At 36.8% G+C, this 15,202-nt stretch overlaps 1 protein-coding gene across 1 annotated transcript in view; it reads right to left on the reverse strand.

Moving 5' to 3' along the window:
• Positions 1-15,202, reverse strand: part of fz4 (frizzled 4) — a 67,486-nt gene that overhangs the window by 14,311 nt on the left and 37,973 nt on the right. The window contains exon 2 of the mRNA XM_077444601.1: positions 3,892-4,058. Coding sequence (XP_077300727.1) covers positions 3,892-4,058 — 167 coding nt within the window. The remainder of the gene's footprint in view (positions 1-3,891; positions 4,059-15,202) is intronic.

Raw genomic sequence — 15,202 nt, forward strand, 5'->3', positions numbered from 1 at the left:
GTATATAATATATTTTTATATACATAAAACTGTGTTTGCATAATGTCGGTCTGAGTTGAAAGAATTTTCGGCTAAAAAAACACACATACCATTCAGAAGATTCGTCTTTTCTTATTCTTTCTTAATTTTTTTTTTGTGAATTTAAAAACTGCTTTTGTTCTAGGCCGGCGAAGAGCGGAACAAAGAGGCGCCTCTCCGCGTAAAAGAAGTAGAAGACGGTTTATATTCTTATATCAGAGAGAACAAGCGGTGTGACAGAGATAAAGTATGGTTCTTTTGGATCGTTTGATAATCTTTGTTTAGTGTGCAAACGATTTGGATATGTGGCATTTGAATGCGATAGCGGTTTGGATGGTAGATATGCTCACAGATTGCATGGTATATAAAACGGTTAACTATATTTATGTATGTAGTTCAAGAGCTTTTCTTCCCTTGCATTATATTTTCACTGATTGATTCAATAATATGTATATAAAGGCTAACAATTAATAGAAGAAAACTAGAAAAAGACTAACAATTGTATACTTAAATATTTGCAAGCAGTGGCGTGCCGTGACTTAAAACGGGCAAACTACATACATACATTGTGCCTATACATAGGTATGGACAGAATTTTTTTTTTGAATTATGATAATCTGTCTTGAAGTGATGGGTATAATTTTTCATTTTTGTGCTCAGACATATCCTAAGTAGCCTAATTTTGTGCTCAGACATATCCCATATAAACAGAAATATCCTAAGTAGTCTAACTTTCTAAATAACATCTTGCTTGGCTTCAAAATTTAATCTTCCGAATGATTTGTGAATCAATCGATCGAGAATGCAACATTCCAGGACCTCGTTATTTTTTTTTGCGCACTTCGCTCTTATTTGTTCTGAGGGAATCATTTCGTGAAGCTCCATTGTCATAAGTTGTGTAAATTTGTGTTATTTTAACAAAACAAATTCAAAATATTCTTAGTGAGAATTAAAAAAAATGTTTTGCATACATAGCGATTCTTCAGGACCGCGAAGGGAAGAAAATTAAGACGGCGAGAACGTGCAAGCGAACGACGCGGTGGACCGTACCATAACAAATCACTACCATACTTCAGGTAGGGTTTGGTGATTTCGGTTTTCTGAACTTCGCTAATTTGAGTGAAGATAATCAGAATTGTCTGGACTAGCCTTGTCCCTCTAGTCCAATGACGGCACGCCACTGGTTGCAAGACATACAAAGTTAGTCATTTTTAAGTCAAAGTTTTAAAGTACAAGGTATAAAGCAGACGAAACAGTACAGTACACATTCGGATGCGACTTGCTCAAGACAGGAAGCTGTCGAGACTGTATAAAAGCCAGTGGGTGTTTATTTCACCGACAACGATCAAATCGGAAGAAATTATTCTTATACAAAACGTCATACATGTTGAAGGTTGTATGTACGGGAGGAAAGCATTTACATGGCGCGTTGTGTATTCAAATGAAACTGAATATCTTTAAATAATGTAGTGCAAGCTGTTCCTTCTGCTTGGCTTTTTGAATAAAATGGTAATGCGTATAAATATGGCGGTAGTCGCGGAGACAACTATGGTCGGGCAGCTGAACAAGCTCTCGGTATTTAAATGTGGAATACAAATGAGATAAGGCAAGTAAGCAAGCTCGGCGGGAAGACGGTTCGGGAAAAGACGGCCAAAACAAGATTAAAAGTGTTCAAACATACTTATTGTAAATAAAAAGGTTACTTCAAATGTGTGATAATCTCGATATTGTATGCAAAAGAGACTGCTTTCACCACCATTTTGAAAAGCGTCGCCGCCATTTTGCGACGCGGCAAAACATCAAAAGATTTTTAGCCGACATTATCAAAAGGTGCAAGAAGCGAGCGGCTTTTTTAAATCTTTTCTATGTATGTATGTACATATATAAATCTCCCGTATTATCTGGGCGAGCGCAAATGTTGAATTAAACTGTGTGTGTATTGTAGAAAAGATTACCATTCAAGTGTGGTGTTGATGTTGTTTTCATACGACGCCCGCTATGTTATTATCAGCTCGTTGCGAGTGCAGGGCGTTGCCCGAGTGCGCGTTGATTTAATGAGTGACTCGTCAGGAAAACTTCTATTAAAAATTTGATTTCTTCGGATTGGTAATTTTATAGAATATGCACATTCATAAAGCCGGATCGGGAACGGATAATTATCGGAGAATGATCATGAGAATCGATTTTATTGATAAAAGTGTCAAACTTGCAGGTGACGCCATGTATGATAATACATATTAGCGAAGTATATTTTCAGTTGTAATATATTCCAACTGGCGGTTTAGGTCATTCATATTCGAATTCTATTTAACCAGTAAATTATATCTCTACAAGCGCAAATACACTTTCAACAATGTGCGCCAGTTATGACAGCTCTGATATTTTTACGAGTGCTTTAGAATTCAATAATACGTTAATATCTGTTAGGTTTTACGGATAAAGGAAATGAGTAACGTATTACGATAACTCTAAAGAATGTGTTCAAAACAAAAATGTGACTTTCGAACTCAATTTACTAGTCGAATGACGTTTTCACGAAACCTTAACTCTCCATCTAACAAACTTATTGTTGAACAATATTTTCAAATTGTAATATATTTTGACCAGCTGGATATGAATCAACTTACATGGGTTAGATGGAATATATTCCAACTACTCTACATACATATGTAGAGTAGTTGTTCTACATAAATATTACAACTGAAAATACACTTCAACTCTAACGGTATTTGGTATCAGGTTAGATGGAATATATTCCAACTAGTCAAAATATATTACAACTAGAAGATACACTTCAATTGTAACAAATACCAACATATGTATGTAAATCATAAAGAGAATAACCTATTAGTGAAGTAAAAATATATATGAGACGATGAGAGCCTATAATGCGAATTTTATAAGAATATATACACAGTGTGAAAAAGCTATAGGCGTTTAAACAATTAAAATCTGACAAGATGAGTGGGTGGCGGAAAGTCAAACATATGAGGCCACTGACCACTAAACGTCAAGATCTCCAAAATTTTTGCAGTATCATTTTTCACCATTTTATTAGAGGAATTGATTTAAATGTCTATCGTTGACCAAACCGCGCAAAATGGTAAAGTTTCAAAACGATCGGAAGAACGACATATTGTCAGACCAATGAGCGAAGTGAAATATAGAAAAGCCTTGTAAAAGAAAATAGGATAATCCCGGCCGGAATCGAGTAATTCTTCGATTTACATATATATACACAGTGGCGGCTCGTGCATAGGAACTGCGGCGCTGCAGCACCCCCAGAAAAATTACAGAAAAATCACATTTACAACTTGTATTTAGATATATTTGACATATTCATTAATAATGATTATGTCAAATATCTAATCATTCTTATTTAAATTATATTCACAAGTTGTAAATGTATACAAATGTGATTTTTTTGTAATTTTTCTGGGGGTGCTGTAGCGCCGCAGTTCCTATGCACGAGCTGACACTGCATATACATAAACGCTGGTGGCGAGATCTTGATGGTTATTAAATCCAGACCAACCGTCTGGATTTAATAACCTGTGATTAATTAACCATGGAGTCATATCCAACTGATCTTGGATATGACTCCATGTTCGATCGTTTCCTGTCAGAGTTTGCCAATTATTCTGCTAGAGTAAACCATTTTATCTAGCTAAATTGTTATGACAGATCCAATAAAATCGGCATCTTCTATCAGAATCAGGAAACGATCGAACATGGAGTCATATCCAAGATCAGGTCAGCAGCGCTAAACCAGGGATAGAACCCGTGACCACACAATTACAAGCATTATACGCTAGCCACTTATCTATGCGTTGGTTTAAGTGCTATAATATTCTTGAAATTGTTGAAATTTACCTGTCAATTCATCAGCATCGACGTCCCTCAAGACTAGAACTGCAACAGTTTGCAGCGCAGGTAGACCCCAAGTGGCTAGCTGCAAAGAGGGACCTCTTCGTCCACCGGTGGCTCCTGTGGCCCTCCGTACGACGCGAGCTCTCCAAGAACCGACCAAAACCACCCACCTAGAGAGAAAAACAAACAAAAATCAGTTAAAAAGCATTGAAATTTCTAAAGTGCTGTTTGGAAGGGGTCTGAAGCGACCATAGGTACTGAACATTATTTATTTACAAGTGTTGTGGACGCGTAAACACACCGAGCGGCATATCCGGTGTCTTTCTCACGACGAGGCCCATTATGGCCGGTAAACAACGACGCGCGCGCACCCGATATTGACTTCCAAAAATAAAAACAACCATCGGTGGATAAACATCAGAAATGCTGCTGCTGTTGTTGGTGATGCTCGCCAAACAAACGCCACCAACGACAGGAAGGCGGCAAATTCTACTGGGCAAGGATCCAGCACCCAGAAGTTTGATTGCTGCAATCAGTGATCTAGCAAGACTGGTTCAAATCGACAAACAAATCTGTATGAAGGATGCTTTACGGCACAGACAAACAGCAGTCGACGTTATGCATAGCTTTTTTTTTTAATAGTTGAAGCGAATGCAAAATAACTGCCCTTGACCATCTACGATTAGTCGTACGATGTTTCTCTATCTTTACGATCGTGTTAGCAGTTCGGTGACTATTTCGTGTGTTTGATGGTTCGGTGACTATTTCGCATGTCACTAAAATCTCGATCATGGAATATCTGGCACCCGAAAATTCTACCCACCGAGATTCACCCACGCGAACTGTCCAACTAACGATTATTCGTGGGCTAGATTATCGTGTGCGAGATTGTCCATTTACCGTGTTTGATAACGGTAAAATTTTTCGCTCATATTTGCATGACCAAGTGCACCCAGATCGATGCGTTCAGCTTTATTTGGTTGTGTCTTCGAGGCTTTTTGATTAACGTAACCATGTAAGTAAGCCATGGTATCAAAATCATGTACATACATAGTTCAGAACATGAGACTAAAATCTTCTCTCAAATTTTAATATAATATTTTGAGGCAGTTGGAAATCCATATATCTACGATCTATCTGTGATGACCAAAGACCGGCGTTAGTGTTCAAATCAAGCTCCATTAGTGTTTATATCAAAAGAGCAAAAAATAATAGTTTTTCTATGAAATCGACAAAAGTTAACCCATCTTTTGTGCGAAAAGCCTCCATCGACGGCCTAAGATTAGTGATGACGTATGGTTGCGAAACTTGGACTCAGTCCAGTGCACTCAAGGTATGGAATCCTGTATGCTTGGCATAACGAGGAAAAGTACGTGGGTGAGAAGCATGACAGAGATGGTTGATACATGGTGAGGTAAATAAATTGAAATTTCAATGGGTGGGTCACGTAGCTACAAAAACGGACGAAAAAAGTGCTCGAATGGTACCCAAGAGATCGTAAAAGGGCGCAAGGAAGTCACAGGGAGATGGGTGGATTAAACAGAAAAATGTATGAGATGAGATGGATGAGAGTTTCCATACAGAGAAGAATGGAAGCCTGTTGGAGAGACCTTTATCCAGTAGTGGTGAATGGCTGTAAACGATATGTATGTATCTATCTATGATCACACAATTTTGCAACATGGCTTGGAAGGACTTGTGCTCGATTGACGATGCGAAACATTTTAAACCAATACGTAACATTGGCTCAAGTATCAAAGCTGTTCTTGGTTTTCATATCGACTATTGACGATATGTTGTTTTTGCTTATTTAGGTATATGTATGTACTCTCCGCATTGAAAATATTGAAAATACACGTGAAATTGGGAAAGCAACCCAGCCACGATCCCGGCGCCGGATGGGTCTCATTGTAAAACACATTCGACCGGTTGTAATCCGATCCCAGTCTGTCAACTTTATTTTGGTGCAAGTCAAACAAACCTCACGACACGTCAAATCAAATAATGTAGAAACCGGGTAGTCGACGCGTTAACAATCTGTAAACACACATGAGCGCAGGACAAACGTATGTCTATGAAGTTTACACAAGCTTCGGTGGTACATACGACGTCTTGGTACCGATACTGATTCGTTTCTTTTTTACCACCGTCGGTGTACGCATACAGATCGATTATGGCCGGCTGTCTGTCTAGACAAAATCGGTTCAGGTTCGATAAGGGTTAACGACAGGGCAGTAGTAGCAGACCAGCCCAAATGTCAATACCGAGAGTGTTATAAATTGTTGCATACTCTGTCGAGGAATGCGTGCGTCACTTGTGACAACAATGAATGCTTGTTGAAGGAAATTTAATGCATGCAGACTTTCGAAACCAGTATGAAGTCAATTTGAATCGTCCGAGAAGCGTATGTTGGCTTATTGATTGCACAAAAAGTTTGAAATTATGGATACAATCTTTTTTTTTTAGATTATTCAGAATTGAAATGTATGCAAAGATGACTATCTGTGTACTGTGACCATATGTGTACTGCCTGTGACTATCTGCACTGTATGTACTACCAATACATTAGAGTATAGTACAAGCATATTGAAGTATGTTTTCTATATAAAGGTACATATGTATGTAGATCATAAAATAGTAGAAATAGTCAATAATTATTCATATTTAGGACAAATAATAGACATATCTGGTAATAAAGAAGAATAAATAAAGAGACGTATGAAATTCGGATGGAGTGCATTTGGACGAATGAATGAATGAAATTTTTAAATCAAAAATGCCACTTTGGTGAAGAAAAAGATCTCCGATCAATGTTTTCTGCCAATGATGACGTATGGATGTGAGACTTGCACTTTAAACGCCAAGATGCTACAAAAAGTCCAATGCAATCAAAGAAGTATGGGAGGCTGTATGCTAGGCATAACGAGGAAATACAGTGGATATATGTAGTTTATATAGTAGTGGATATAGTTTATATTGAAATGGAAATGGGCGGGTCACGTGGCTAGAAAAATGGACGTAAGGTGGACAAAAGAAGTTCTAGAACGGTACCCGAGGGAATGCAAAAGGGTAAAAGGAAGATGGGTAGACGAGATTAGGAAAATGTGTGGGGTGAGATGGATGAGCATTGCGCAAAACAGAGATGAGTGGAAGCGTGTTGGAGATGCTTTCATCCAGCAGTGGATGGTGAATGACTTTAGAAGATGATGATGATGATGATATGAAACTTGTAGCAACATGATGAGGTGTTAGATTGGCAATATCTATAATTTTTTTTGAAAAATTGTTTTTGAATTATTTACATTGTGCTCGTAAAAGAACAATTTAGTCAAAAGGATAACATGGGAGAAATAAAAAATATATACTGCAAGAATGTTGGGACAAAAAAAGTAGTTTTGAGATTTATAGTAGGTAATCTTACTCTAATTCAGTCAATTCTCATTCTCATTCTGTCAAACAATTAATTACTTCTATTTTTAATAACTCTGAACTGTCATTTGATGGTAAACAATGACAGTATTTTATAGATCAATGGAATGTTTCAAAGCCCTTTTTACTTTATTAAGTGCTCGGTATATGTAAGTGGCAGAAATGAAACAATTGGAAGATACATATTTTCCTATAGATATATGTATGTACATATATTGAAATAACGATTAGTTTCAATTTTATATAGAAGATTACATACATATGTATATGTATGTAGGTACCAAAATATGGAAAAAGTCAAGGCAACACAAAGTAATTAAAATAAAAAAATATGGGTCAATTTCACATACATATGTCCAGTTCAGCAAAAGCAACCGATTTTGGGCCTAATTAAATGCGATATACGTAATTAAAATTTCAAACAAAAAAGTTGACCATCGATGTTAAAACTGAAGGAAGTCACGAGCGCCACTCAACGTTTTATCGAATACATAATTGGCTTCATTAGCGCTCGCATTCCCACTAATTAAAAAGGTGCCATACAACTGACCGAAGAACAAAACGACACATTAAAATTTCGTAGCCAATCTTAATACACACATGAGGCATTTTGAGTGAGATAAGGTCGATTTGTAGCATTTCAACCCAATCAAAATCGGGTCAGACGAACACTCATGCTGGAAAAGGAAAGTACATCTGATGAACCTTCTTCTGGGGTCACCGGAGATCACTAAACGAGGTATCGATTGTGCGCAAGATGGCCGCCGACATTCGTGGGCTGTGGAATGCGATGTAGTACCTCACTTCTAACGAGGTACAACCACGTGTGTGTGTGTATATTGTGGGTAGGTATGTATACAAGTGGACCATAAACAAACAAACAAACAACGAGAGTGAGAGAGAGCTGAGGGCAACACCTCAACAAGGCCTTGGGTCAACGATACCATAACTGGCGAGTATCCCATCAGTGAAAAAATGTTAACCATTGATCAATGCTGAAAGTTCTGGGTATGAGAGAAGGCTAGTTTTCCTATATTAGCTGGAAATAATTTCATCTGGAATTAGCTGATTATCACAATCAAATGTATCCACTGCTGGACAAAGCGTCTTCCAATGTGTGTCTGGAAGAAATTATTTCTTCCCAAAATTCAATGAGCCGGAAAATAGGTGTCCCAGAAATTTCATCGCGGGACAACTTCATAACGGTAGCATTTCAACACGGCGACATTTCATCGCATGACCACTTCATCGCGAGGACAATTCGCTGACAGATTTCATGCAAATATTTTTTAACAGTAAAAAATTCTAAGAAAATATTCTAATTTATCCTATTTTATTGATAAAAGAAAGTTCGAAAGTTTTCAATTACTTTTGTTAAAAAAGAGTAAATATGATTCGGAACATTGCTTCAATTATGTGAATAACAGTCAGAGATCTCGATGAAATTATCGTGCAATGAAAACCCACCGCGATGAAACGCCTGCGATGAAATGTCCTAGAATTCGGAAAACAGCATACCTATAGATTAAAAAAATGAAAACAAATTCATTCCACTAACCTTTCTTTCTACATTATATCCTAATCAGGAAAAAAAGTAACCAAAAGACAAATAATCTACTTTTTTTAAAGCTATGTATATGTATATGTATTTTCTTCTTTAGTACAAAACTAGAGTGAAGACATTTGTCAGAAGATATGACAAGGACGGAAAGGTTCAGGTAATAAATCTAGGTAATATGTATGTTGAAAAATTTATTTATATTTATTTTTAAAAATATATTTTTTATCAAATTTCATTAACTTCGCTCGTTTCAATTATTATGGCAATTCTGTGGGGATGTGCTTTAATAAAATGACGACACCAAAAAATGTATGCAGCGGTGAAGCAATAAATTACAAAATCGAGTATGCCTTTTTCCATGTAATGCTCTAATAATAATAATAATAAAATCGAAATATTAATTTATCCATTATGTTCTTTTTATAGAGTCGTTTATGTACGTAATATTATACCACAATAATTCATTGAATGGTCAATGCAGCGTGAATATAAAATTTAGATTGATCGTTTTGAAGTATTATAGATAGCTGACTGTGCATATTTAAATGATTTTTTCCTATAGCAATGAACTCTGAAGTTGTAATCTAAAGGAACGAGTATTTGGGTTACTAACAAATAACTTGTCTGGCATGAATTATACCAGATATAAAAGGAAAAGATTCAAGTCGTAGAAATAAATAGTAAAAAAAACTGATGAATTTCATTAATTCAGATGAAATATTATGTTATTACATTAATTACTAATTAAAATTATCCACACTGTACAAACAATAGATTGGGGACCATAAAGTAAATACGCTTAATAAAATTAGCCACACCGATTTGTCGAAAATACATTAAACACACAAATGTGAGAAAGCAACGTGATTAAAACTGTTGTATCGAACTAATAGCGATACATAGTATTGGCGTGTGAGAAAATATTCGAAAACCGGTTAACGACCAACCGAATTTACGGTATTAAAATATTCACTATTTTAATCGTTACTGCCCATATTTATTTTTATTAGATTGTAGTATTTTCTTCGCAGATTCGACGAACTAGCATCGCGATTAACTAGATATAATAAAATTTAATACTATACTATTATACACACAGTATACCTACCTATGGTGCATCAAAATACACACAGTTAAAATTAACCCGTTAAACATGGCCGCTAAAATTTTTATGAGGTTATTTTCGTGAATATATGTACATATTACATACGTATACGTAGCATGCGATTTTTCACATACGTTCCTGATATTTAAATTAACTGGATAGTGAAACGTGTGAAAAAAATATGTCATTATACTGGTAACACTTTCTTTATTTGCTGCTTTGCGATTGTCGTTTGTCGGAATTTTGTGGAAAAACATCATAATTACACCATACGGTTTACTTTTGAAAAATACAATAGACCATTCCATTAGTGTTCAAAGCAAGAGAGCAAATAAGCATGTTTTTTCTTAGAATTTAACAATAGTGAACCATTTTTTGTGCGAAAAGCAACTGCGCTGAGCCTAACTCTGGTCATCACTAAAGCCCGGACCCAGAGGGTGCCGCGTATTGTTCAATTGTTGTAAATGCATTGTTAAGGTTCGCCGAACGTTTTTTTTTACTCTAGCTTTGTAAATAGAGCTAAACCGCCCCGATTCCTGGAAAAAGCACGGTGTCTATCCACAGTCTAGTCATCACTAAAGGTCAGGTTTCCGCCATAAAATAACAATAGACCTCTCGATTGTGCAAGAAAGTTAGAGTGCAAAAAAAAATTCTTAATAAAATTGGACAATGCACAGCGAACAATTAACAATGAACGGCACGCTTCCGGTCCGACCTCTAGTCATAGCTAGACTTAGGTAAAGGCTCGGTGCAATTTCAGATAACAATATACCGTCCCATTATTGTTCAAAGCAAGAGCATTATTGCACTGATTTAGTCATCACCAGAGATTGGGGGATAAGTTGCTTTTGCCCACAAAAAATGGTTCATTATTTTCAATTACTATTGCATATATGCAATAGTGAACCATGAATTCTATAGAATTTCAGTATGTTTGTATTTTATGTCTGTATAAACTTTGGGTGACGGAATTTATTCGGTTTGATTTTATTTTGACAGATATCGTACTTTATATATGCAATAAGATTATTCAATGCATTCCCAAAGCGATAAATAAGCTGCGGATGCATACGAAAAGCTATAAGATCGATTTCGATTTCGTTCAGAGCATCGTTGAATTAATCATCGCGTGTTTGTTAATTAATTTCTCGGGGCTCGTTAAATTACCATTTTTATTGCAAACTTTACACGGAGACTTGCAAATCAGCATTGCTCGTACATATAATACATACCTACATACGATACTCGCGTAGTAAACGTACGCCCATTCATACACACGAAAAAACAGGAAACGCAATTATCGTAATGAAAATTATCTCGGACACTTTCCGGTCGACGCGATTATATTAAATTAAATTTATAATGTAATAAAATAAAATACGAATCACCAGCGGGTAGGTAGGTGTGTCCACCGTCAACACTCAAGTATTATAAATATGGAGATATAAATAATAATTAAATTAAAAACAATGTGAATTGAGGTTTATCGCACCCACACTGACTGGGCAATTTGTAGTTACATACATACACAGTCTGTTATCCGATGGGCTCGTAATTATTTATTTTACTTTTTTTATCATTTGGTGGAGGGGGGGGGGGGGGTTATATGTGTGGACGTATGTGTGTGCATTTTTATTTACATTATCTTTGATCGCATTCTCGAGGCACCGAAATTAAAATAATAATTTGAATACAAATTTTTAATGTCGGCGAAGCGGCTCGTATGTTAAACGAGAAACGAGACGAAGTCGGAACGCAGCCTCCAGCGCAGGATCTACGTTCAGGGTTTGTCAATTTTTTAACGAAATTAAATCAATAGCATAAATGGTTTGGTAAGTTGAAAAGTTGGTGCTGCAGATGGATGTCGAGAGTCTTTTGAATCGACAAGCATTTAAATTGGTTACATAACACAAAGAAGAGACGAGAGTCTGGAGGTCGGTGATGTGGAGGGAAGACGAGGAAGAGGTAAATTTCCGACAAGCTGGATTGACCAAATACAGCTCCCCGTGTCCAAATCAAGGGACAAATTGAAGCAGCTTATCATCAGAGGTGGACGTTAGCTCGCACAAAAAATGTCAATGTCTTAGAAAAACCATGTTTTTTTTCTCTCTTGCTTTGAACACTGATGGAGCGGTCTATTGTTGGTTGAAAAGCATCGATCCAAGGCCTAAAATTTGCTTATCAGACAGAAAACGTCATCATAATCACGATCTTCAAAAATGAGACACTACAATTACAAAAGTTGAAAAGTCTGAATATGAATTAATGTATTTATAGAAAGAACTTTCGATACAAACAAGGGACGACTGAGCTCGATGGTTCAGTTAATGTTAACCACAGAAAGGTTGACCCTAATTGAAAAGAATTTATTCAAAGTATTTCTGCAGCGCTGCTGGCCAGACTTGGATATTTGTGACTCCGAGTCAATCGTTTCCTAGCAAAGTTTGCCAATTGATCTGATTTCATTGTCGAAACGGTTCCTCGTCAAATTGGCAAAACCATCCTATATAGATTTGTCACCACTATTCGTCATTTGAATATTATTTCAAATTTATAAATGTATGAGTTTAATACTACATGTGTGGTTCCGGTGTAAAACCTATAATGGCATCATTGTAAAATATAAATTAAATAAAAATAAAATAACCATGTTAAGCAAATACGAGGAATAAATATCAAGTGAAAATTGGCAAAAAAAACTTTTTGTCATATTATGTACATTAATATTTGCCAGGGCCGCGGTCCAGAGCTTTATCCATCCTGAGAGCGATAGTCTCAGAGATGAGGCTCGCCATTACGTACGGAGCTCAGAGCCAGTTTCACTGCTCGTTACGGAGACTCCTTACCGAGGAGATAATTGCAGATGGAAGAAGATAAATAAATAATTTAGAATGATTATAGGGCGCGCGGGCCGTACGAAAAGCCGAACCGCATACCTAAAAGCAGTGCCGACACTACTTCTCAAATAATAAAAAAAAATTGATCGAAAAACTCTAAAATGCATATATGTATGTATATTGCTAACAAGACATACTATGTACTATTAAAAACTAAGCAATTGCGATGACCGACCTGCCAAGTATGGAGTCAACTCATTGAACGAATACCCCCAAGGCTACAAATGCATACTTTATGTGTGTATGAATAGAAAAAAATCCAGATATTTCTCATACGGCTGATCTAAAATTCGAATGATTTATCTCCATGCTTTCGGGCTCGTTTGGATCTTATCTTAGAAGAAGAAGTTGGATGATTAACGTCTTTTGACATTTTCACATTAATTAACCATTCTAAAAGTTTCTCTTTATAGTTCCGAGTACAATGCGGAAACCGCGAATGGTGTTTGACGCCTGTAGCCAAATAGGGTTTATGTTCTCAATATTTCTCAATTTAGCCATAACATTATGCTGCGTTTACAATAAACCGATGGCTGATAGACGGCTTTGTTGTTGTGCTGTTGACATCAATAAGAAACAAATGGAAGTATGTACATACTAAATCATTCGGTCTTTTTTCGTTTGACGTCAATTCAACATTAGATATTCTCTTCGGTCTTCACACACTACCGATTTTTGGAACGTTTTAACAAGAAATTCAATTAAGGTTGACTGGGGCATGTTTTTACGGATGAGCGAAAAAAGGTTTCTGGAGATAATTTTATTGTACAAATAAGTGAAAGGTCTTGAAAGGTAGGTGTTTTAAAAACAATGTTGCGGTGGTACATTGACATTATATACAGATACGTAATTTCCATTAATGGGTTTTATCAATATGGATGCAAAACTTGAATATTTAACCTCAAGATATTCATATTACACTCAAATGCACTCAAAAGAAATATGGAACGATGTATGTATGTATGCCCTGCATGACGAGGAGAAATAGGCCGAAAATACACTGAGAGACATGCGACACGTGTTTTTTTTAGATTGTTATGCACGTGTAAAAAATGGCCAGCACGCATAATCTTTCCTGCAGCACCCTATCCCGAAAATCACCCCCTGGAGTGTTTTCGGTGATATTTTAACCTTGTCCACACCGGGGACCGAATTCAAACAAAAATAGCATGCACATGTAAAGTATTGGGAGGGCTGCAGCCCAGCAACCCATATAGACGAGCCACCACAGCTTCTCACCCACATATTCCGTTTCCTATAGGCGAAAGCAAACTGAAGGGAACGGCACGGTACGTCTTCGTGGCTTCCAGCCGAGGATGAGCTTTCCCAGTTCATTGTTAATTTGTACGATCTTATTATTTCGACAAGTTTCTTCTACATGGGAATCACGATTATTCAATAGGAAAATGGGTACATGAAATTAGAAGAACTAACAGAGTGAAGCTAGTAATACAATGGAAGCGTGTTGGAGACGCCTTCACCCAGCTGTGGATGGTGAATGGCTGTAAATGATGATGATGATTTCTCGTACGACTTACATTTATGTATGTATGTTTCATGGAAACAAGGATAGGTCCATTGTATGTATGTATATCTAGCGAGATTGAGTCACTGTGTGTATGATTGGATAACGTAATCGATCAACGAGAAAAGTATCAGTTTCAATCAAAGATACTAAAAAAAGTAATGATTTAAATCGAACATAGCCATAGAAGGAGTGAGAGTGAATTTGCGTGCGCCACAGTTTGACAACCACCGCCTTTTACAGGCACACAGTTTTATCTCGCGATCGGAATCGATCAAATCATAAGTGGCCGAATTGGTTTCGAAGGTATAAATAAGTACACCAATAACGACTTGAACCTGAGAGGTTCAGCTGTACCCGTCGGGTTACAAAACGACCGGTCCGACAAAATCGGGATGATGATGACGACGACAGCGAGCGTCAACCTTTTTCACACATGCCAAACCGACATCGATAAAATATGTACCAAATAAATTAAACACAGAACAAAACAAGCTCGCTTGAAGTTTATCACCGAATAAATCCGACAACACGCGACTTTCGAACCGTTCCAATTTATGGTGCAACATTTAAAATGTCACCTGTCCACTTCCATATAAGCGGCGATCTGTTATCATAACTCGTTATAAATAAAGTTTGGCGGTAATCTCATTTGCAAATCGAATCGCGTAAACAAATACGATTTTTTTTTTGCTTCTTCAAAGCGCCCAATCGATTTTGTAATTTATTATTATTTTTTGTTTGGCGTGGTCGTTGATTGCCGGTGTCGAACGAGATCAACAACAACACCCTGTGTG

This window comes from Arctopsyche grandis, chromosome 13 (assembly GCF_051622035.1).
Source record: "Arctopsyche grandis isolate Sample6627 chromosome 13, ASM5162203v2, whole genome shotgun sequence".
Classification (NCBI taxonomy): domain Eukaryota; kingdom Metazoa; phylum Arthropoda; class Insecta; order Trichoptera; family Hydropsychidae; genus Arctopsyche; species Arctopsyche grandis.